Raw genomic sequence first — 24,685 nt, 5'->3', positions numbered from 1 at the left:
TCAGCAGGTTAGCGCCTTACATGGCTGCACGGCCGCTATTGGGAAATGTGAAGCACATTGTAAAGCGCTTTGGGAAGTCATTGACTTGAAAAGCGCTATATAAATGCAGATCATTTCATTTTCATTTCATTTCATTGAGAATGTTTAAAAATCAATTCCTGGCACAAGTAAAATGTTTTTCTTTTTTTTCAAAGCTAAAATGTATTTATCTAATACATTTTGGTCGTTAGTTTTTCTATAATATTCCTAGAAAAAAAATACGTAAAATGAGCAAAAAATATCTGGCTCTCTAACTTTTTTCAGTGCAACGAGAAAATAATGGGAAAATTATGTGCAAGATTTTTACTGTATTTGAATTATTTGTCTATTTAAACAGCTTGTAGGAACAAAATGTTTTACTAGATCAATATCCTTTTGGGTAAAATAAATTAAAAAAGCAAAATTATGAGAAATATTTTAATTTCATTCTATTTATTGTATTATTTTTTCCCAAGTATTGTATGATCTTTAATTTTTCTTCGAATGTCAGGTCCTCTAGACTCCACTTCCTTAATGATGCCATGATGTTACACTCATTGTCATTTTGCACGAATCGATCACAACTTGAATCAAATCACAATGAGACAGAGACATTCAGTGATAACCGGGAAGACGTCCCACGAAGACAATGGACGAAAGGATGGCATACGCTTTCCGGGAAAGTTGTGTCATTAACCTCTTCTGGGAAGAAGACGACAAAGACGTCAAGTCGACTTGGAATACGACTCCGGAAACGACATGTAAAAATTGCAAAGGAATTGATCGAAATGATTAGGTTTTTGATTCAGAATAGCCAAAGATCCGGATTATAAAATCCGGAATATGCATACATTTTTTGTAAGAATTACACTGGAAATCCTCCGAACTAAACTTTTTATCCGGTAAACCGAATTCAGATTAACCGAATTCAACTGTAATACAAATTTTGTGTGTGTGTGTGTGTGTGTGTACGTGTATGTGTTTTACAAAAAGAAAGTCCTCTTAGGTTCTCCTGCAGAACTGTGGGCCTGTGCTTACTGGTTTGGCCATGACCAGTCACAGTCACCATCCACATATAAAAACAGAATTTGCTATGATGGCAGGCATTGGGTCTAATTGCTTCGCTTTTCATTCAACTCCTTTGGGAAGGCCAATCATTTAACACTGATGAAAGCTACATACAATCGCCAATGAGAGTCAGAGTTGGGTGTAAACTGCTACAGGCTTTTATCGTCGGCATCATCAGAGGGCAAGCTGTTAAATGTGCAAAGCACACTGCGTTTTTTCTTGTAACAAAATCCGGGAATTGTAGACGTGATTGAGAAGCGAGCGGATGTGACACCAATTACCCTGATAAGGCACTAACAATCTACGTTTATTTTAACGTCATAGATGTGTCATCTATGTTTCAGTTTCATGGAATGGGACAAAAAAGATCACAACAGTGTCTTGTAAGAATACTAACGATGTTTTTTTGCACAAACCTGCAGGGCTCATTTTATAGCTGCACTAGGAGTGACCTCTCCAAGCATTCAAAGCACACCTCATAAGTCTAATAAGCAAGTCAAGGTGAACTGCCTGAGAAAAAAATCAACACGGGAGGACTTCAAAGCCACGGCTAGGAAAAAATAACACCTGCGTATGAAAATGTATACCTTGGACTTAGAGAAGTGTTTCACAACTTTTATTACGTTCAAAACATCTTACGGCACATTCCCAAACAAAAATATCATCTCAAGTCACTCAAAATTTGAAAAATATCCACTGGTCTCAAAACCTTTTCTGTGACAATACCTCTCCCAAAAAATCAGCATACCGTAAATTCCAGACTATAAGCCGCTTCTTTTTTCCCAAATGTTCAGCCCTGCGGCTTATTCAGTGAAGCGGCCAATTTATGACATTTTTTCTAACGGCCACCAGCGGCACTCGAGTACAAAAGGTACGATTTACACCGTGGGAATAAGTGCAATAAGTAGACTGCATCCTCATAGTTTACGTTTGAATTGTACGTATGACAAAGGTTCTTTCCTATAATGAGGAAGACGCCTTTGATGGCGACAGTTATAAGGAGAAAGATGAGGACGGTTTACCGTGAGGGGTTTTGGGGTTTTTAAGGGTTATTGATCTATCTTCGTTATTCATTATCCATTATCCGTTATCGGTCAGTTCATTATACGCTACAAAGCCTAGGAGTCGGGACACTTACTCTCAGCCAAAAGGCTAAGCTAAGGTCCTAGCCCTAAAGCCTTGTTGCGATCATTGCGAATGCACCGTTCCCGGAGGTACTGCAATACCGGGCCGATGCGTGGAGTGGACAGAGCAAGCTCTTGGAATTGTTGTTAAAATTGCCGGATCCTGGCCATTTTGCAATTGCGGTATGGCTTTGTTTAACAGCTACGCTTCATGCGTAGCGAGCGTGTTAGGAGTAGCGTGGTGGTACCTTTCACAGGCACGGTTTGGGATGAAAATTATATTATTATTATTATTATTAAAACTTTGAAAACTCTCTCGGTGTACCGTCTTTCTTTGTAAATATGTGTAACCATGTATAATATGTATTTGCAACTGTATATTTTTGTAATGTATTTATTTTAGAGACGTATTGTGATTTGTTATCTACCGTCGAATCAAAAAGAAGAGGCGGAGCAAACGCGGAATGACGGGAAGTGGGGTGAAGCTGAGTTAAATCTGTTTGTTGTTGCAGCGGACAATAGTTGATATATATTTTTCCCACCGTTAACTTTGGAAATATACATTTTTTTTATTGGATTACTTTTAACGGGACCCAGACTTTAAAGGTCTGCATTAAATTGTAACTACCGGTATCATTTTCCGTTCATGTTGACGGCTGCGGTGATTGCATTGAATTGTGTCGGTAAGGCTGTGTTTTGCTGCTGTTGGTGTCGGTGGATTTGTTCAGACCGAGGACAATCGACTTTGGCCTGGACGGATCTATTGACACTAACAAAGTTATATAATGAAATTGTGAATATGTTTGATTTTCGAGAAGGTTTGTTCAAACCTCACTTTGTGTTTGCTGTTAAAAACGTAATATTGGAATATAATATTGTGAATGTGCTTAATTGCTGTTGAGATTGTCATGATTGTTTTCTGTTTTTAGTGTCAATAAATTTGTTCAAACCAAAAAAAAAAATATATATATATATATAATGAAATTGTGAATATGCTTGATTGCTAATAAGATTTTCGAGAAGGGTTGTTCAAATCTCACTTTGTGTTTGCTGTTAAAAACGTCATATTGGAATATAATATTGTGAATGTGCTTAATTGCTGTTGAGATTGTCATGATTGTTTTCTGTTATTAGTGTCAATAAATTTGTTCAAACCAAAACAAATATAATGAAATTGTGAATATGCTTGATTGCTAATAAGATTTTCGGGAAGGGTTGTTCAAACCTCACAATGTGTTTGCTGTTAAAAACGTCATATTGGAATATAATATTGTGAATGTGCTTAATTGCTGTTGAGATTGTCATGATTGTTTTCTGTTATTAGTGTCAATAAATTTGTTCAAACCAAAAAAAGTGTGATCTTGTCCGGGACCTTGTCAAGGGCCCTTATAAGGCTTTGAAGTTATGGATTGATTTTTGCAATTGGGAGTATGAATAAGAGCTCGCTCTGTCCACTCCATGCATCGGCCCAGTATAAGCAATACACATTGATTGCTTCTTGGTCCTGTGGCTAGGACCTTGACTCAGCCTATTGGCTTCGTAGTGTATTATGATTTGGCCGATAACGGATAATGGAAAATTGATAAAGAATATAAATCAATAAACCTCTACAAAATCCCCCCCACTATCGCGGCACCTACAGTATAGTCAGATTCGGGATAAACTTGTGACTGTGTTACATGTTTCAATGTGGGCTCATGCGACCTATATACAAGTGCGGCATGTGTAAGGACAAAATCAGTAAAGCCCGTAAAATATGGTGCGTGCGGCATAAAAAACCTTGTGAGGGGCCACATAAGGTAATCCCCCTTCCACAATGACCAGGCTGCATTTGATGTTGCAAGTACATCCACACAGAAAAAAAGAAATAATCAACAATAACATAGGTAATGACAGATTTCAAGTTGAAAGTTTCCTTTCCCAACACATTGACTGATGCAACACATTCTAGAAGTGCCGGTACGATGGCTTGAAACGCATGCAGCAAGCATCAACCGGGCTCATCCTTCTCCCCTAACACAACATCACTTAGAAACTATAGAAAATAAGTGTGTATTCAGCATCAATTTAAACACTTCTACTTAGGTAGCAGATCGTATCTCAGAGGGCAGAGCATTCCACAGACCCTGGGCTGGAATGAGGAATGCTCTCTAACTTGTGGACTTCTTCTTGGCTCTTGTAATCTCTACCATGAAAATTCATCGATGTGTTCTTTGCTGGACGTATAGTGCATTCATAGACCAGAGACAAATTCAAATGTCTAAGGTACAATCAATTGCTTATTCATGTTTGCCTTGTTCCACTTAAGATTCATATGTCTGCCTTACACCTAATAAACTCTAATTATATCACTATCACAAGCATGGCCAGGAAAACAATTTCGCAGTGAAAGGTGCACACAATTGTACTGTATGTACAGTGGTGTGCACACAGCTGTTAACTCTAAATTGGAGGGGGCCTGCTGGAAATCTCGTGGATGGGTTATTGGAGCAAAGCACCATGATGACTGTGTTTATAGTGAGGAAACTGCATTATAAAATGTCATTAAGCTTCAAAATTGATTCAGCCAGACTGTGTTCTCTGAGCCAGTGGTTCTTCGCTGGAGTGACTTCAAAATCCACCACGCAGCCCTAATTTCAAGCCGCGAGCCTAATCAAGAAAAATATTTTACTTTGTTGAAAAAAAGAGGTAGCACGGCGGCTGGGTGGTTCGCGCCCAGCCCCACGATGCAGAGGTTCAGGGGTCAGGTCCAGCTACCGCAGCCTCCCTGTGTGGAGTTTGCATGTTCTCTTTGTGCCTGAATGTTTTTTTTCTGGGCACTCCGGTTTCCTCCCACATTCCAAAAACGGTTCAAATTGTCCCTAGGTGGGAATTAGCAAGTGAGCTGTCTGTCTCTGTCTGTGCGACTGGCTGGCAACCAGTTCAGGGTGTCCCCTGTCCACTGCCCGAGGACAGCTGAGATGGTCTCCAGCACCCCTGCAACCCTACTGTGGATAAGTGGTGCAGATAATGGATGGACAGATGGATGGATGACTGAAAAGATTGTGCAGTGTTAACAAATGATTGTAGAATATACTCATATATAAAAAAAACTTTAAGGAATAACAGTCATTTTGAAGGGACATAGTGTATTTTAAATCTTAGTGATTAAAAAATGTAATTTTAAAAAAATATATAATACTGATTCAAAAAAATAATCAACATACAAGTGATATGTGAAAAAAGAAAAATTATCTAAAACATTGATAGGTTGAGAAATTTGCATTCAGTTAACATAGCATGCGCTTTACCATAATTGTGGGCCATCTTGCTGCTATAAGCACCAGTAAAATATCAAAAAGCTCTTGGAAGGCTAGGCAAACAAATGAGAATTAAAAAAAGCTAGAGTTTGGTCACTTTGAGTCTCTGAAGTTTGTATTCTCCCTTGTGCTTTTTAGCACTTGTAACGGTTGTACTACATCATACAGCGACATCTAGTGGTCAAATAAAACGCACTGTCCTTTGAACTTCAATACACTTCACTTTGCTTTTTGTCTTCAATAAAACACAAGTCTCCAATTTTCTCTGCTGTATCTGCGTTTGGCAATGCTCAACAAGTGTAAAGCTTTACTGGTCTCCTTCTGTGGTTTGAAATGGTGGCCGTCAACTCACATTTCCAGGACAGTATCACCAACTACTGTTAAAGAGTGCAACTGACCCTCAGTTACTTTTTTTTCCTTTTCATAAGATTGTTTTGCCAAAGTTAAGGCCCGCGATACATTTAAAACAGATCTGTGGCCCACTTTTTGGTCACAATCCACCATTTAAGAAATACTGTTTTAGGCAAAACATTTAAATCAGGAGATTTCATTGCCCCCTCTTTCTCTTTCATTCATTTTACACACTCATGTTTTCTCCAGTATTTCACTCTTGTTCCCACACAACTGTTGGCTCCCAATGGAAAAGAACTCAACCATGTTTTAATTCCAGCAGCTGAGAAGACGGCCAAGCGAGTATCAGGTCGTACAGGTCCCAGAGGTGGAGCTTTAATGTCCAAAGTATAATTTTGGTCCACGTTACGGAGCCAGGTTGTCGATAAAAATGTCCACAGAAAGGATGAATGAAGTTGGAGGTCCAAAAAGCAAGAATGCACAGATGTTACTGCTTGCAGTTGCGCCCTCATGATTATATGTGTGTGTGGCAAGGCCACACACAAAAGCATGCGAATGAAAATATCAGGTGTCCCCTCCAATTGACTTTACACTAATCAAATAGCAATGTTTCCCATAGAATTTTGTAAGACCCCAAGGAATGGGTCCGAGGGCGTGCCTGGGGCCATGCACCCAGCATTTAATAGTTTTTTTCACTTACAAAAATTGTTATACTGCGTACTCAATGAGGGGAAAACGTATAACTTGTCAGGTATATTATTGTAAAGCGCAACCTAATTAGTGATAAGAATTCCAATTTTTTTTTTTTAGAAAAACGGCCCTTTAATTTTAGCTCCCAAACGGCTCTACGGATTTTTTCGTTGCTTTAACCGATAAATGACCGATAACAATGTAACATTATGCATGAAATGAATGAATATAATATGTATTACACTATTACATTATACCAGCCTTTGATTTTTTTACCCTACAGTGAACTTTTAACTAATTTAAACTTTTTAATAGTAATCAACTTCAAAGTCAAACAACACGGAATCCCTGAAAAACAAGGACACAACAAATGTTTTTTTTTAAATTTGTACTCTTCAGTTCTGTATAAAACCGTATATATACATTTACTTTTACCATTTACAATTCAACTTTCATCCAATGTTGACTGAAACAACACAAAACCTCTGAAAAACACGAAAAATATAAAACGTTTTAACCAAAAACCAAAATATCATTAGTCTCTACTGAATAGTGGCATTTAAAAACACAAATTGGTAAACTTAAGGTTGATTCCGGTTCTTCTTTCAATGATAGACAATGCACAATGTTTTGAAGCCATTAATATAATTAAAATGAGTCAAAATAAGGATAATTTCCATGCTGTTTTGATCTACTTTTTGTCCTTTGTATTGTATCTCTCTTGAACCGTTCCTGTGCTCAATGTGCTTCTGCAGCAGTCCCCCCTGAACCCCTCCCGCCTCTGCTCAGCGAAAGACCCGGGCAGGGACCAATTAAAACCTGGTGACCCACCAGGGTTTTTATATGGTATGGGAAACACTGAACTAGGCTAGCTGGAAGACCAGTATATACAGTAATTAAGCCATGGTAAATATGACTGAACCGGAAGAGAAGATTCAGGATCAACAACACGCAAAGCAAACCCAAAAAGTGTTTTGCCTTTCTCTCCAACGTTTGTGCTTAAGCTATGACATCTTTGTTACTGATGCACACAAACAAGCACAAAAGCAGACAGCCTATTTTCAAAGCTATGCAATTCATACATCAGACAGTAAGCGCTAAGCCACTGCCACCTTAGATACGGTATCCATGTATCACAAGTGCAGCAAATAGGGTGGCAACAGCAACAAATATCTATTAATTTTAAACAAATTAGACGGTATTATTCATACACATTAAATATTGGGATCCACTGTGCACGCCGATTTCTGACTCGAGTAATAAAGTCGATGGCCAGAAGCTCATGGCACCATATTCTCTCCATGACAACCACCCGACCCAACAGCAGTGTAATAAAGATAAAACACTGTAGAACAAATAACTTGGTTCCAGTTCCCATCAATCCTCTGCATGTTGAGTTGAGCATGAGGCTGCCCGGATGCCTTTATCCATCTCAAACATTTCTCCAAATTAGTTTTTGGCTGACGAAAAGGGAAAAACTTCACACCAACCAATCTTTTTGGATACCTCTGATCTACATTACAAGTGCCCCAAACACATCGTCGGTGCATTTGATACAAGCGTGTGGATCACATCAGGACGGCATTAGCTCGTCTTGGGATCAAAAGGTCTCAGGTTCGATTCCCGGCTCCTCCGTGTTATCGAAGCGTCTTTGGGCAAGACACTGAATCCTTAATGCCCCTGATAGCAGGTAGTTGCCTTGCATGGCTGACGCTGCTATCGGTTAGTTAGTGTGTAAAAGAGAAAGGTGAAGCACATTGTAAAGCGCTTTGGGAGGTCTTCATTGAATGCAGACCATTTACATTTACCGTATTTTCCGCACTATAGGGCGCACCGGGTTATAGGGCGCACCCCCAAAAAATAGTTTTTGGTCCTATATCTTCCATAGATAAGGCGCACCGGATTATAAGGCGCTACAATGGGAACGTCGACAAAACAGTCAGATGATTCAGTCAAACTGATTACCCCCTTAACATTCCCAAAGCTTGCAAAGAAGTAAATACGTGTCGTAGACACGTGCGGATGCGGTGTCCGTACGATGTCACTCAAATGCGTCATTTCAAATATCATTCGGAAGGTTAAAGTCTTGGGATTCAAGAAATGCCAAACATTTCTATGTTTCTATTTTCGCTCACAACTTTACTGTGCACATTAGTTTAATTCACTCAACTCATCACAGCAACATCAAGATCGTTCTAAAACAAGATACCGGGAAAATATAAAGCCGCATAACTCACCTAAGTTCTCACGTTCAATAATAATACGCAATCATGGTCTTCTTTCAACAGTGAGTGAAGTAAATCCAGGAGAGTAGAATATTTACAAATACAGACTAATGAAACATGTTTCTTTATGGCGTACTTAAGCAAGCTAGCTACGCCATTGCTAAACTCGGCCGATTGCAGGGTTTGTTTTGACCATCTAGCCAATCCGAGGCTCCGAATAACTTCAGCCAATAGTGATCGATTCAAATTATGATTGACACATTGGTTAGCCAATGAAACGCCGGTATATAAATCCCAGCATACACCGCGGACTTGCTACGCCATTGCTAAACTCGGCCGATTGCAGGGTTTGTTTTGGCCATCTAGCCAATCCGAGGCTCCGAATAACTTCAGCCAATAGTGATCGATTCAAATGATGATTGACACATTGGTTAGCCAATGAAACGCCGGTATATAAATCCCAGCATACACCGCGGACTACTCCACGTTCGGGGTAAAATCGAGTCGGCGGCTGTTGAGTAAGTTGCGAGACCTTGCGAATTTAATATTGAGCCATATATAAGGCGCACTGTGTTATAAGGCGCATGGTCAGCTTTTGAAAAAAATTATGACTTTTAGGTGCGCCTTATAGTGCGAAAAATACGGTACATGTGTATTGTTTGTGATACAAAGATGGCCAACCTAAATCGTCAGCCACGGGCTGTTGTCTGCCTCACTTTCTGATTGGCTGAAAACAGGCACTATGAGATATATGATTTAGCAAAGGTGTCTGTGATAGTACAGTTATCTCTGCTGGTTGATCAGCATTAGTTTCCTGCCACATTACATTTGGCTTGTGTTTTCCAAAGTGGCTCACTCACATGACTACAGGAATAAAATGTGGAAGGGGTTCAGAGCCAGCAGAGGCAGGGGGAGGGGGTCTCTGCACTCAAGGCCACATAAAGTAAACTAAAGACTCATCTTGAGTAATACCACCTCTGGACCCCTACGTTTGTCTGATGGCAAGGGAAACCCTAGGAAGATGAGAGATTCAGATGGTTTTTTTTGTCTTTTTACTATAAAATGACCAGTAAAACCACTATGTAGAGTAAATGTGCTTGGGGTTTAATGGGGCTTCAACGATCAGCCAAAAATGGTGTATTTTCATTGTACCCCTTTTTTGTGTTAATTATCATTTTCCACATGCAGTAATTAAATCAACTTCATGTCTAATTTAATAAAAATATAATAAATCTCAGATTATTCGACTAATCCTTTCAATAGTCGGTGACTAGTTAGCTGCAGCCCTAACTCCCACTGGACTTAATTTGCTTGATGACAAGAGAAACAGGAGAAGGATGATCGAAAGAATAAGAGGGTGTTTTCCTCAACTATGAAATGGGCAGTAAAAACGTTACGTCAAATGTGCTTCATGTTTAAACAGCAAGAAAAGGGCAGAGGGTCACGGATTACATCACAGCACAGGTATTATTTGACCAGCAAAGAAGTCCATTTGGGACGTGGAGGAGCTGCATGATGGGAAATCACAACACTGTACAGGAAGCATGTTGTCTATGCGAACGGCCCATGGCTTCATCACCTTCCTCTGTGTTCAAGCTCTTCTAGCGAGGATTTTGACTCTGCTTCTTGCCATCTTTCCTAGATTGACTGTCTGGCTTTACGTCTGGAAAGGCCACAAGCACCCTAATCAAAGGGTTCGACATCAGAAGGATTCTGTTGCTAATTTGGCATAGAGCGAGCATTCGCCACTTCCCGTTCCATATTGCTTTTTAGGTATTTGGTATTTTTTATACTTTCCTTCCAATGTTTATTTTTCATTTACATACAGTAAATTCTTATGTTTTGACACATCTGTCTCACAGATACACACAGTTAGTATGGTTTAAGCTGTATCTCACATTTGGGGTTTTTTCTTGGTGCTAGTTTTTCTAAGCACTAAAACAACCTTGCATACATGACCTTTTATTTAATACCTTTTATGGGCCGGTTGCATCAAAGGTGTTGGAACTTTGCCTGGGAACAAGTGGTGGCACTTCATTTGCTTTTTTTAACAGTAAAATATACTGAAGTCTCGACAACGGACAGCAGAACAGGTCATTAGTGAACACATGCCACATACTTTTGACAGAACTGTATTTAAGGTAACACTATTTGAGAAGAGTGGACTCCTCCATGACTTGACTCAATCCAATCAACTTTATAAGTTATTTTGCACAGTAAATAAATAAATAAACACATACATAGAATTTTTAAAAGGGTAGTTTCAAACTAAATACAAATATTTTGTCTGGGGGGAAAAAAAAGGTCATTTTGATTTGAAACCACCAAAATGCAGGCACTTTGTTTGAAACAAGTCAAATAATTGGGTGTTTTACTTTAAAATCTTGAAAATGTATTTTGTTTACTCATATGAGAAAGTAATTTGAAAAATGTAATTTATATTGATGATTTGAAATGTTTTGTGTTCAGGGTAGCCATAGAAACTAAAAGCTCTTGCCTCTGCCTAAACTGAGCCATTATATCTAAAACAACTCAAAAAATAAAATTTATTTTGAACAAGAAAATGGTCCATTTTCAACCAAATATTAGATATGCCAGTGTTTTTTGTGCATAATCTGCTGCTGATACGACAGGCACCATTTTGAATCAAATATGTTTTTTGGCTGAAATAAACTAGAGGGAATGGTTTAAAAGTATGAGAGGACCGTCAAATGGAACAGCAAGTTAATCCATAATACGATTTGGCAGACGCTCTACAAATTCTGTTAATGATGTGGACTTTAGGTCAGGAAAGCAGCCTTTCTTTTAAAGATGTAAGCCTGTGGAGAATCAAGTTTCATTCCATTAATGAGGATTTATGCCTGTTACGCCTCTACGATCAAGATTGTCAGGTTGACTTCAACCCTGATTCTTGATAATGAGGTTCACACAAAAATTGATTCTTTTTACAGGCACTGAGAAAACATTTTTGATGAAGATTTTTTCCTAAAACTCTTTCCCAATCATGCCCAATTATGCGGATGGGCCAGTCAACATATCAAAAGATGCATTTCACAAAGCTTAATCCTTCCTTCTCCCACTGTTCCACTCTTCCCCTCCTTCCCAATTTTCTGATTGTCTTCTTCCAAACTTCTCTTCATATCTTTGCCCATGGGCCTCATGCACAAGACCCACTGTACGCCAATTTTCCACTCAGGAAAAGGAGAGATAAGGAGAGTTTTCGGAAGAGAAACGTGCTCAAAATAAAGTTAATGGCTTTTTATGGAATCTGTCTTGAAGAGTATAAGATCACATCTGTATTGTTTTTTGAGAATTTGCAGAAAAAAAGATAGTATAGAAAAAAGTGAGAGCGAAAGATTAGTTTCAAGTAACAATTCGGAGCAGGAAAAAAAAGGTGGCAGCCTCCAGACGTGTCGAGTTCATATGTCGAGAATGTCCCGATTTGGAATGAAGTGTAGGCAAGAAAACACCCAAAACTTTTCACACTTGTAACAGATGTTTAACTCGGTCCACAACTAAACAGATGGTACGACTTTAAATCTTCGACTACACTAAAAATAATCTAAATACCTCGTATAATTTCAACCAGGTCTCTAAACAGCACCTAACACCATGGTGGTTTTTCTTCTCAAAATTAGAAAAATTTAAGTACTTATCATCTACATGCACCAAAGTGACCAATAAAGTTAAGTAAACTATTTTTAAAATTATTGTTCACCTTGCTTTACGTATAGTGAGCACCCTTAAATGTATGCAGGCCCCTCAAATTTCAGGTTAGGGTCTGCTGTGCTACTACTAGTAAAACAACTTTGACTCCAGGACTTCCACCCTCCTTCAATTTTGGAGATGGAACTCACTGCCGGTTCCATATGCGACCGCTCCTTTCCTGAGAATCCTGCTGTGATTGATATCGTCAGGCGGTATGCTTGTGCAGAGTGATAACAGCGCTTCTTTTAAAATAATTATATAATGAATCGTAATTTGTCTTGCCCGTCGCATAATTTAATGTGGCCCACAAGACAAGGCTGAGAGAAGCACAAAAGAAAAATGAGCCAAACAGCAAACTGCAGTTTTAAATAAGTCCACTGGATGTCGCTCATTCCAGACAACATTTCAATTCGCCTATTAAAGAAATACCAAAAAATACAAACATTTAAAAAATAGCACCAGAGGAAGGTGATGCAAAAGTTCAGAGAAAGTTTAGCTCCTTACTATACTAAATATAAAAACATTAAAGTTTAAGTTTTAAAGTACCAAAAATATATTTAAATAAAGTAGGAAGATCATTCCAAATCATTAAATAGATCATTTAAATTAGTGTTTGTATTTTTGTCACTTTTCATTCTGGAGAGAAAAAAACTGTAGTTGAAATGATTTCAATAGTTGTTTTTCTTTTGTTCTTTTTTATTTACAAATGCAAGGGTGAAAAACGTGCAGCACGGCGGCGCAGTGGTTAGGGGCCGGTCACACAGCCGTTTGTGGCTGAATCACGGCTAAAATTTTGCGGTTTTTTTTTGCCCGTGGTTGCCCGCGATGGAAAATGCGCAAAATTGGCCAACCCGCTGTTCATCGGTGGTATGCCCGCAAAACAGACACCAGCGACTGTTCCGCTTCCTCATCGCGTCATTTCCGCGTCATTTTCTCGTGTGGACCACGGGTATAAAAGCTCCCGAGCCGATGTTGTGCCCAAATCCGACTCCTACGCAACCCCCCACCCCCCTCGCGTGAACGCGCATTCTTCTGCGATCGCTTTTGTTGGAAGCGTGCATTGACGTTGGTGACTTTTTCATCCGCGTTAACAAACGCATTTTTGTTTAAATAAACGCGTTATATAGACTAGGATCTCCCAATTGTTATAATTAGCTCGCTTTATTGTTTTAATAAGCGTTTTATATAGAATACGATCACTTTTGTTGGAAGCACAGCAGAATGCGCGTTCACGCGAGGGGGGGAGGATTTTATATACGGTGTGCATTACCGTTCGATTACGTTCACAACAAAAACAAAGACGGAATGGTTTAAGTTGTATTACATTCCCAACAAATGCAAGACGAAGTGGATTTGGTTATACGTTCGCCATTACATTCCCTAAAAGTGAGATAAAACGAGGTAAAAGTGGTTGTAGTAGCGAGGGGATACAAATCTCGGCAGGGATGTATTTCTCGGCATAACACCGGGCTGTAGAAATCATAACCGCTCAAGACACAGTCCCGTGAAGATCAAGATTTCAAGCTATGTCACCGAAGAAGCAAATATGTTATTATTGTAATAGTTTTTCCATTTTTATTTTATTATCTTGTTATGAAATGAAAACAAATGTCAAGAAATAAAAATGGATTAAGACGAGGTCACTACGGTGACGGGAATCCATGTTCACCCCCTTGACGTCTCGAGCACAACTGACGTGTGCTCGGCAAATCGCGCTATATATACGCGGAGAAAGGCGTTTGACCGTCACACGCGTAACACACTAATTTCACGTAATAACACCGCGATACAGGCGCAGAACATGCTATTACCATGCTCCACCCACGATTACCCGCTGAAATTTCCCGTCCTACCCATGTGTAACCACGCCCTGGCCGCGGCCAGAGCACGTCGTTCCGCGTCATTTCCGCGTCATTACCTCGTGTGCCGCCCGCGGTTAACACGTGCTCAAAGTTTTGAGCAGCTCAAAACTTTTTCGCGCAGCCAACCGCGTGTGAATTTCCGACCGCGTGTTAAGCACTGCTGTATCTCGTCTGTATGGCGATCTCAAAGCGTCCAATAGCGTCCGCCTCACAGGCAGAAATTTCTGGCCATGATTCAGCCGCAAACGGCTGTGCAGCACAGTCATGGGAACCTGTCGTGGGTTCAAATCCAGCTCCAGACTTCCTGTGTGGAGTTTGTATGTTCTCCCCGTGCTTGCGTGGGTTTCCTCCGGGCACTCCCACGATCCAAAAACATGCATTTCAGGTGAATTGGCCGGTCCAAATTGTCCTTAGGTGTGAATGAGCGAATGAGTTGTCTGTCCCTGTGTGCCCTGCGATTGGCTGGCAACCAGTTCAGGGTGTCCCCTGCCCACTGCCCGTGCATTTTGGATTCTTTTTTACATCAGAAAATTACGAACTACAGAAACCTGAGTTGAGTAAACCGCACAAATTTTCTCATCCTTTTTTTGCCCAGCCTGTTTTTGATTTTTGGGGTACCGGTAGCAGAAGGATGATGGAAAATTATGTCAGCACCCTCGAGGTGAGGTTCATCATATGCAAACTACATTTCTTGGCCAACGAGTATTTAAAAAACAGAAGTTTATATGATAGTTCATGTATTATTGCTTATTGTTCAAATCAATATTATTTTCAAATAATACACAACATCCCTTTAAGGCACATGTGACAAACTCATGGCCTAAGGGGCAAATGTGGCCCACCATATCATTTTAAGTGACCCTTGAAAGCATAAAATGTGACAGATAATATTTGAGAAGCACTGCTCTACCCTAATGCGCTATGTGGCCGGAACGCTAATAATAAAAGTAAGATGAAAGCAAATAGGCGCAGAGAAAAATAAATAAAGACTCTTCGAGCTTTTTAAGGACACCTCAAACTACGTACCCCACCTTCGAAGACTAGTCTCAAGTGGTAACGTCTAAAAATGCTGTTAAACTACATTTTTCTCTTGCCTATCAGGCAAAGTCTTTCCTTGAAAGACATCTCATTTCTCGAATTTCTCATAGCTCATATGTAGAGGTATCGCTGTATGTCGTTTATAGCATACAGTATACATGTTACTTTACACAATTGAGTAGTTACATTTATTTTACATACTAACTACATTTAGTCACATTTTGAAGTCACACCAAGCTCTTTGAGGACAGCCATCACGTGGACCTCGTTGAAAATGAGTTTGACACTGTTTCTAGAGTGTTCTGTTTTTTTTAAGCAACTACCAGCCTCTACCTACCCACTCTTACCCACTCGGACCACGGCTTACAATCTCCGCCCACCAGCCAACTCAATTCTGTCTATTCATTAGAGCATCCCTCCATCAATGAGCCTTTCAGAAAGGCAGCAGGGCGGCTTTGGAAGCAGCTTGCAGCTCTTTCTGAGGAATGTGACAGGGCGGCTACAGCATTAGCAAACGCTGCTAGACATTTGCACCCACTGCGCTATATTTCAACACTTTCTAGTGTGGATAATGTATCTACAATGCTCAAAAATAGTTTATATGTTTACTATGAAGTGGTGTCAATGGTGTCAATGGTGTCAAAGTCAAGGCGTGAGGGACAAAAGTTGCACTCTTTTAAGGTGGCCTTTACATTTTGTTTACCTGCTATGAAAACCATAAAAAAAATGAACCCACAACCCTGATTTTTCTATAAGAAAAAGGTATAAAATTTTGTTCCACTTTTCTCCGCTCAAATTTTGCAGTTAGATGGAACCCGGGTCCCGGCACTGAGAGCACCGACTTCTACTCATAAACAACTAGTGGTATCGATGGCGTTGTCAAACTATTCTATGTACGGTACCAGAAAAGAATGTTATTTTTGTTTGTGTGTTTCACATGTTACAAAAACAACATTTACATTAGTCTATGGCACCGTGACTAAAGATAGTGTGATGATGAGATCAAATCTGATGCAATTTTGTACGTCATCTATATCACTGGTGATCCAGAGGTTACAGTTTGGCCCTGTCACTGCAACGACCTATGTTCAATTCCTGCTTCAACCAATGTCTTGCGATAAAAAGATAAAACCTTGTGTACAACTCGCAGCAAAATTATGAATTATCTTTAGGTAAAAAATGCATGTTATACGTGAATAAATACAATAGGATAATTATTTAATTTCATTGAACCACTTACAAAAGTAGTGTTATCAATCCATGAACAAACATGGTGCAGCTCTGCTTCTGGATAGTGGGCATCATGACTGGTATTTTGAACATCTGTTCTCCTCAGCTGAGGTTGAAGCCTTTTGAAATGCTACTGATGTCATTATAGCAACATATTAAACAACCCGCATCTATTGGTGTATAACATGCATTTTTACCTAAGAAATAAGTTTGAGTAAAGCTTAAACACGAGGTTTTACAGTACTATATTACCGTATTTTTGCAATGATTGATCAATCAGAAAATCTCACTGACCACAATCAAAAAACATTGGATGCAACGAGAACCGAAACGGGGTTGTGGTGTTTAGAGTGCCACTAATGAAAAGAAATATGGATGACATACGTCCAAATAGAAATTTTATTTTACCTCATTATCACACTATTTTTTAGGGTTGTCAATAATTTGTTTTTATCATTGCCGCACAAATTCAACATTTGTAACTTACAATGTTAAGTTTGAGCGATGAAAGAGTGAAACAAAGTTTTATTCCCATTTTAGATCAAATATTCAGAACACGCGTTATACACTAGTGCGCGCTTTACACAAATAAATATGATAGTTAAAATTGAAGATTTTCTCTGCTTCTAATTAAAATGGATGTGTCCTGTCCCAAAGAATCAGAAAACCTTAACATCATCCTGCGTTTACAGTTGTATTGTTATAATCACTAACCTGAAGGCAACCACAACTAGAAAATGGCTAATGATAGCAACAAGTACTCCCCTATCAACCAGTGAGTTAAAAACATGTATCCAATTTGAGTGTTACCTTGCTTTCACACTTCCTGTGAGTGGCGGTCTTGCAAACTGAGAAAGAAAACGACAAAACAGAAAGACAAAATTAGAATATAGAGTACTGTATTTTCCGGACCACAGGGTGTAACTCAAAACCCCAAATTTGCCATAAACTTGCAAGTGCGCCTTACCTACGGGAAAATGGATAAAATTGGAAAAGCATAGTTACATGATAACGTATACGAAATCTGTTCTGCCATGCAGTGGTCTTTGAGTGCCCCCTTGTGGTTAACATGCTCAATGCAAATTATCTTTGTTGATGCTTCAGGCAAAAAATATTTTGTGATTACTTGAATAAAGATTTTTGTTAAGGGTAAAAAAATGTGTCTGTATAGTTAGCGAGCTGACGGGACTTTTTGGTAATCTATTTTTAATTTTGTTTTTTTGTTTTGCGGCAACCTTATAAGGGTTATGGCTAAGGCCATTTTCTGAATAAACGACATTTAAAAAAAGAAGTCCGCTTATTCGGGAGATCATTCACTAGCTGTCTTAACTGGCGAAAAAGGGGATACTTCAGAGTAAGAACAGCACAGTAAACATTAATGAATGGATGAAATAATTTTAGTGGTGAAAGATGTCATGAACTTATTCTTTATAAAAAAAACATTTTTATGAAAATTGTTTTTATTTTTTGCAACCCTAGCTCTTACTGTAGTTTTAATTCTGTGGGCCTTATTGTGCCCTGTGACTGGTAAGATAGCTGGGATGGGCTCCAGCCCCCCCGCGACTGAGGATAAGCGGTGAAGATAATGGATGGATGCGCCTTATTGTCCAGTGCGTCATATATATATATGCAAGAAATATCACAAAATCCTGTTTTTTGGGGGGCGTGTCTTATAATGTGGAATGTTTTTTAGTGCAGAAAATACTGTATGTTGTTGTTCCATGGGAATAACAAGAAGTCAAAGAAGAGGTGACATCATGACATTGGACAGCAAAAAAATCTTGAATCATGTTGCAAAACTAATAAGTTGCAAAACTGTCGTTCCTTATGAAAAAAAGGATCCCTTGACCGCCTAGGTCGTCGTGGCACCAATTGGACGCAACTCTGTACAGCTTTCTCCACTGTTGACGGTTCCTTGCCTGTTCTTGGGTGTGGCAAAGTTGGCACCCGTACATTCCCTAATGTTGTCGGCCTAGTTCTTTTTAGGTCTTCCTGTCCTCCTTCCCCCTTGGACTGTGCCTTGGGGAATTATCTTGGCCACTCCTGAAGATCTTGTGACATGATCATACCACTGAAGCTTCCCTCTGCGCACCGTTGACAACAGTTCTTCGTAGGGTCCAATTTGCCATCTGATAGTGTTGAGCACTGTTTCGTTTGTCACATGAATGTGAATTAAATGTTGTTTTTAGTCAAAGACCGATGTGTTTTATAACAGTCTGCTTGTGCTTTACTGTAATGTGACTTTGCCTGGTGGTGATCTTTGAAAGAAATCCATGCAGTCTCATGATGTTGACAAGTTAAGACAACAGTTTCCCCTGTCCTTTAAATTGGCCTCTCCTCTCCTGTCTGTGAAAAGTGCTACGCAATAAAACTTATTTCATAAAAAGCCTAAGAGTGGCTAACAGTTTTGCATTACTTTACCTCGGCAGAAGGAGCCGGCATTGTCCACGTTCTGGTGACAGACGGTGCATTGGCGTTTTTTCTTAAAGGTCTTTTCTTTGAAGGCGTGAGGCTCGCCTTTCTGTTGGCAGACATAAAACAGTCAAAAAAGACGAAATCATGGATGATAAATAGCTTGGAAGTCGCACTGAAGCTCTGTTGTCACTCAGCAACATATACAAAACAACCCTGTTTATTTTTTAAACCAAGTTCTGAAAAGATACAAAATGACTTCAGACGTTATCAACTGTTTACAAATCTGGATAAAAAGGATTGTACAAAAAAAAGAAAGTTTTCCCAACTGTAAGGCTCACACCCCAAAAATAGTCTTTTCTTTTATTTTTTTGCCATATAAAAGACTACAAGGTGCATGAAATTCAAACCACAGCAGGGTTCCCACAGCTTATGGCAAGTTATATTTAAGACGTCATAAGACTTTTTAATACCTTTTGAAATAAAATTAAGACCAAGCTATAAGAAAGAAAAAAAAACAAAAAAAAACAAAAAAAAAAAAAACGAAAAACACTCATTTTTCCTACACACAATATATCGCGCCTCGTACATTACCTGGCACCTTGGGCAACCAGCCCATTTTTGGGGGTGCTCAGGCAACCCCAAATTCAACCCAAGCACACTCAAAAATTTGAGAATTTTTAAAACTATCTTTTATTTAATTAAGGACAGGATAGGCTTAAATATAAAGAAAAACGGTAGCTAACGTAAACAAAAGTAAAACGAAAAAAAATATGAACAACGCAGCAGGATACTCCAGTGCCTTGAAATGTTTCAGTTCATTTGATTCCTAGCACCGTTCCCGTTTATTGGTTGCAACGGGACTCAAACTTGAAACACAGCACAGAACCAATTCATCAGACTACTAGGGATATAAACGCTACATGAAGGCAACAGGTTTTATCATATCATTATTCTATTTTAATCACTGTACAAAATTTTTGATGTTATTATTTGGCTGGGCTACAAGAATATAGTCAGACTTTAAACCGGTCCAGGGTATAGAAAAGGTTGGGAACCGCAAAAATACAGAATGGATCACTGTTTTTAACAAAGCTCAAGAGTCTGTACTGAAGAAAAAGCAAAACAAAATTCGATACCGATTTCTGATCACTTTGTTTTCCCATTTCTTTACCATATCTATTAACATATAGTACGGTGACAAAAAATAGTGTGATAATGACAGAAAGATAATGCCTTTTTATGTGATCCAGCTTTCTCCCGCTCCGATCCAGGTTAGATAGTCGTTGCGTCCAATATTATACAATTGTGAATAACCATTCATGTCCCTAGCAGCCTCATGGATAGGATTTGGTGCCCAAACAATTGCTAACCTCTTCAATCCATTTCCACCATTGAAATTGTGCTCAGCAATAAAATATATTGACTAATCAGTAATTGCACAAATATGGTTATTTCTAATTTTGGCCACATATAAAACACTGGATTATAAAGTGAAAACTCAACTTTCTAGACAGTTATTGCCTTGTAGTCAGGAAAATATGTTGTAGACCAATTAAAGCAATCCATTGACATTTTAGCACATATTTTCTTGACTTTGTATCCACATTCATCCAAGACTGCTTTGCCTTTTTTACCATTGGTTGTGTAATGGTCTCGGAGCAGTGTGGTTTCTGCTCATACCACATCATAATCCTAACTTTGTGTGTGCACGCATGTGCATGTGTGTTCAGTGGGAAACAAAAGTAGCTAACAATCCAATAGGTTATTAGTGTGTGTTCACTAATAATTGACTTTAAGCCTTTTCTGGGGTACATTCTCGGCTGGTCTGGACAAGTAATGGATTACGCTCACATTAATGCCTAAGGACAATTCAAGCTCTTCAATGACCCTAACATGCATGTGGAATGTGGGAAAGGGTCAAGTAACACAAGCACTGGTAGAACTTGTTACCAGAGAGCAAGATCCTAAGATCCAAAAGTCAATCCCCAAACTTCAGAATTTAAAGTCAGGCAGGCTACCCACTATCTTGAGCATTCTGACATGACACGGTAACGTCGTTGAACATGAACACACCCATGACTAAAGGACAATGTGTAAAATATACGGTGCTATTTCTCGAAACAAAAAGCAAGTATCCAAAATGAAGAGTCTGAGACATCTTTTTAAAAAGGCCGCAACGATTAGTCAACCTTGTCAACTAAAATCGGAATAGAAATAGTCGACAATGGAATTCACTTTCGACTATTGTTTCCAGACATGTTTTTCCAACAGAGGGCTCGCAAATGCGCAACAGCATCTGTCCCGAGTGTTAACATAAACATACAAAAATTGTGACGTCAACATCAATTAGTCCACCGAAACCTCTAAAGTTTGGCAGCACTATAGCCTGGAAACGGCCAATAAAAAGAATACTTGAAAAGTTTGTAAAGCAGCCCTAGCGTATGATGGCAGCAGATCGGTGATGCACTAGCAATTAAAACGCATGTCGGACAGTTGAACAAAGCAGGGTCTTACAGACCACGGTAGGATTTAAGTAACGTTGGAGCCAATCTAGATTTGACGATATTGTACATTTTATAAATATATATTTAGCTGGAAACGAGAGCTTCAGTTTATTCCAGACTGTGCCTGACAAAGGTATTTGAAATTAAATGCATACAGTTAAAAACGACTTCAGTTTTTTAAGCCCCAATGCGTAATAATTGACCACTAGATGGTACTGTGTTGTCTGGTATGAGTGAGTGCGAGTGATACACGGCACAGTGTGGCGGCAAGATCCCGAACGAAAATGGCGCAGACTTAAGTGGGGATTCCACGGTTTAAAAGAAATACAAAGTTTGCGACCAATAATTAAAAAAAAATAATAATGTAGGTAAGATAGTTAATGTATTTTTGCCTAGTATTCAGATCAATATTTGTTTGTTTTTAACTGGATAAAAGTGTTTTTGTACCACGAGGAGGCAATAAATATTACACACTCTCCCTTAAAACAGTTGAGGATCTTTAGGTTCTTTTGAAACAGACTTTGCAGTTAGCCACTAAATGTTCTTCACCATTTTATTTACTGTTCTACTGTTGCTTATGAGTCTGTTACAGTTTACACCCATAAAAATGTTTACTTGGTTATAATTTATTAATTATTAACCTGTCCCTAAAAAATAAACAGAGGTTTATTAATGGATTTATGTTGCTACTGACCAAACAAGATTTGTATTTAATTTGTACACACATCATCCTAATTTTAAGAAAAAATATTTTATTATGCGATTATTTGCCGAATCAATTCGAAAGTAAGTTACTAGTCGATTCTTGAAATAATCGTAAGTTGCAGCCCGACTGTTTACCTCAATTTGATTTTGCACAAAAGTGTTTTTGTTTCTTCTGACTGAGGTAACTCCTTGGTAACAAAGAGACTGAGTTGTTTGCGTGCTTTTTCCATGATGCTGATGCTCCGACTCGGGTCTCGAGGTTGGTCACTGTTTGGACAGCTGCCTGCTTGTTGGCATTGCCTGCTACAGGCTGCATTCAGTAGCTCCCAGAGCAAAAGGACGGAGATTGAGGAAGGCACATGGATTGGACCAAATGAGTTATGTAACATGGTATCTAAGGAAAAGTGGCAACATGTATTAACTATCTGCAGGACTAGGGCGTAACGAAATATATGGGTACGTGATACGTTCAGAGACATGTAGTGAATACGTTGTGTGAATATTGTTAAAAGATTTCTCATCAACACTTCAAACAAGAACAACTTAGGCACATAACGTCTGAAAAAGAAAACACTTGGTGTGTTTAAAAAAATATTTGGTTCTTGATTTGCTCTTCGTGTGAATTAAAACAAAGAATATCTTTACTCCCATCTGAAAGAAAATGTTTTATTTTTGCTTAATAAACTACATATGTGGTTAATATTTGAGACTTTTTGTTGGATCACAAACAACCTGACCTTGGTTTCCTCCAACTCTTTTTCGAGCATATCTGGTGTTGGTGTAATATAAAAGTAATCAAAAGCAATCAAATTATATTACTGCAATATTATGGTATTTGGATAAAGTTACGGATTACATTTACAACAGGTAACTAATTACTGTATCAGATTACATTTTTAGAGTAACCCTCCAATCTGTTGGATATTTTTTGAAGGCATCTCAAATATGTTATAGACTTTATTCGAAACAATAGAAATATCAGTTTCCTCATTTGAACACCACATCTAAATGTGCTTTCAGGTGAGAAAAGTCTTGGCTCTCTCCACTTGTAAAACATTTTTTAAATACTCTATTATACATTGAAACCAAAGAACAACCCTAATTTACAGGCTTACGTGTTTGTATATAAAAGTACTTCATGAACATTTTTTTAACAAATAAAGTCTGTACGGTCAAATTAAAGTTTAAAAAAAGTCTTCCTGCAGTATTCCACAACTGTGTAGATTAAGGACACGATCCACTTCACTTCACATGATAGCATGTTGCAATCATTTATTAAAAAACTGCATTTACTTTGTGGTCGGCAATCCAAAATGTTGAGACACATTAGACCCAAGAAAATATGAATGGAGCCACAAAAAATGAAAAACCCTTATATAAACACATGCTGTTTCTATCGATATTCATTGCAAAACATTAAGAAGGTGTCCTGTTTTCTTTTACAGAACCCTATATTTTTTCAGTATCAAACATATTTGAAAACACGCCAGGGAGCCACTAGGGAACACCAAAGAGCAAGTTTAGCGAGTGGAGAAGTCCATTTTTGTTGGCGATAAACAGCATCCGGTGATTTTGTCAGTCCGGAACGTGTTGTTGACACGATGGCTTTTAGAGAAACATGAAGTAGAAGATTTGTGTATACATAATGTTTGTTCGTCAAGCTGTTTTACATATGTGTACAACTCAGACCGCAACATTATTGACATGCAGGCTGATTGTTTAGCCAATCAGAATGCAGAACGCACGATGAAACTCTGCGAAGTTGGTTAACCGTGATGAGTAAACCGTGAAACATCAAAGGATTTGTGTAAACTCTTGTTGTCTCCCAACATAAGAAAGCTGCCAAACATTTTGACATTTTGATTTGGCATTTATTTTAAATGTTAATCTCACCAGTGTGATTTCTCTACCAGAAACAGCATGCCAAACTAAACTCATGGTTAGCCACTTCTATAAACAACATCAGCATCCCAAATTGGAAGGGGATACTTAAACAAATCAAACATTAGAGTCTTTTAACAATTTTACAGAAGTTTCAAAATGAAGAAAACAGAAATCAGATGGTGCACTGAGGGAGGATAAGGACTTAAAAACAAGCCGAGCCCCAGGACAGCAATTACTGGCACAACGTGAATAGTTCAAAAATGTCTTCCTCGCTGTGCTATACTAAAGACTCAAGACTGTTTCTAATTAGACTGTTGTGGGCACACACAACACTTCCAAAATGAGACCAAGCTAATTATTGATGCAAAACCACAATAAAACAAAGTGTCTTCTTTAGGAGTTCCTTTGTAGCCATGGAGCAATGCACACACATCCTTTTTAGCAAGCTACAAAGCATACCACAGTCGAGATTAGTCTGCTTTTACACTGAGCGCCACCTGATGTAAACATTGTTATTATTACCGTATTTTCCGCACTATAAGGCGCACCTAAAAGTGTTAATTT

At 38.7% G+C, this 24,685-nt stretch overlaps 1 protein-coding gene across 3 annotated transcripts in view; it reads right to left on the bottom strand.

Moving 5' to 3' along the window:
* tns2a (tensin 2a) overlaps positions 1-24,685 on the bottom strand; it is a 102,140-nt gene that overhangs the window by 43,161 nt on the left and 34,294 nt on the right. For all 3 annotated transcript variants that reach the window (XM_088331974.1, XM_088331975.1, XM_088331976.1), the window contains exons 2-3: positions 19,035-19,134; positions 17,424-17,461 (exon numbers count right to left, since the gene is read on the bottom strand). In XM_088331974.1, coding sequence (XP_088188100.1) covers positions 17,424-17,461; positions 19,035-19,134 — 138 coding nt within the window. The remainder of the gene's footprint in view (positions 1-17,423; positions 17,462-19,034; positions 19,135-24,685) is intronic.

The sequence above is a fragment of the Urocampus carinirostris genome, chromosome 3, assembly GCF_059441175.1.
Source record: "Urocampus carinirostris isolate Australia breed hairy pipefish chromosome 3, RoL_Ucar_1.0, whole genome shotgun sequence".
NCBI classification, from domain to species: Eukaryota; Metazoa; Chordata; class Actinopteri; order Syngnathiformes; family Syngnathidae; genus Urocampus; species Urocampus carinirostris.
This window is presented reverse-complemented; position numbering and strand designations above follow the sequence as displayed.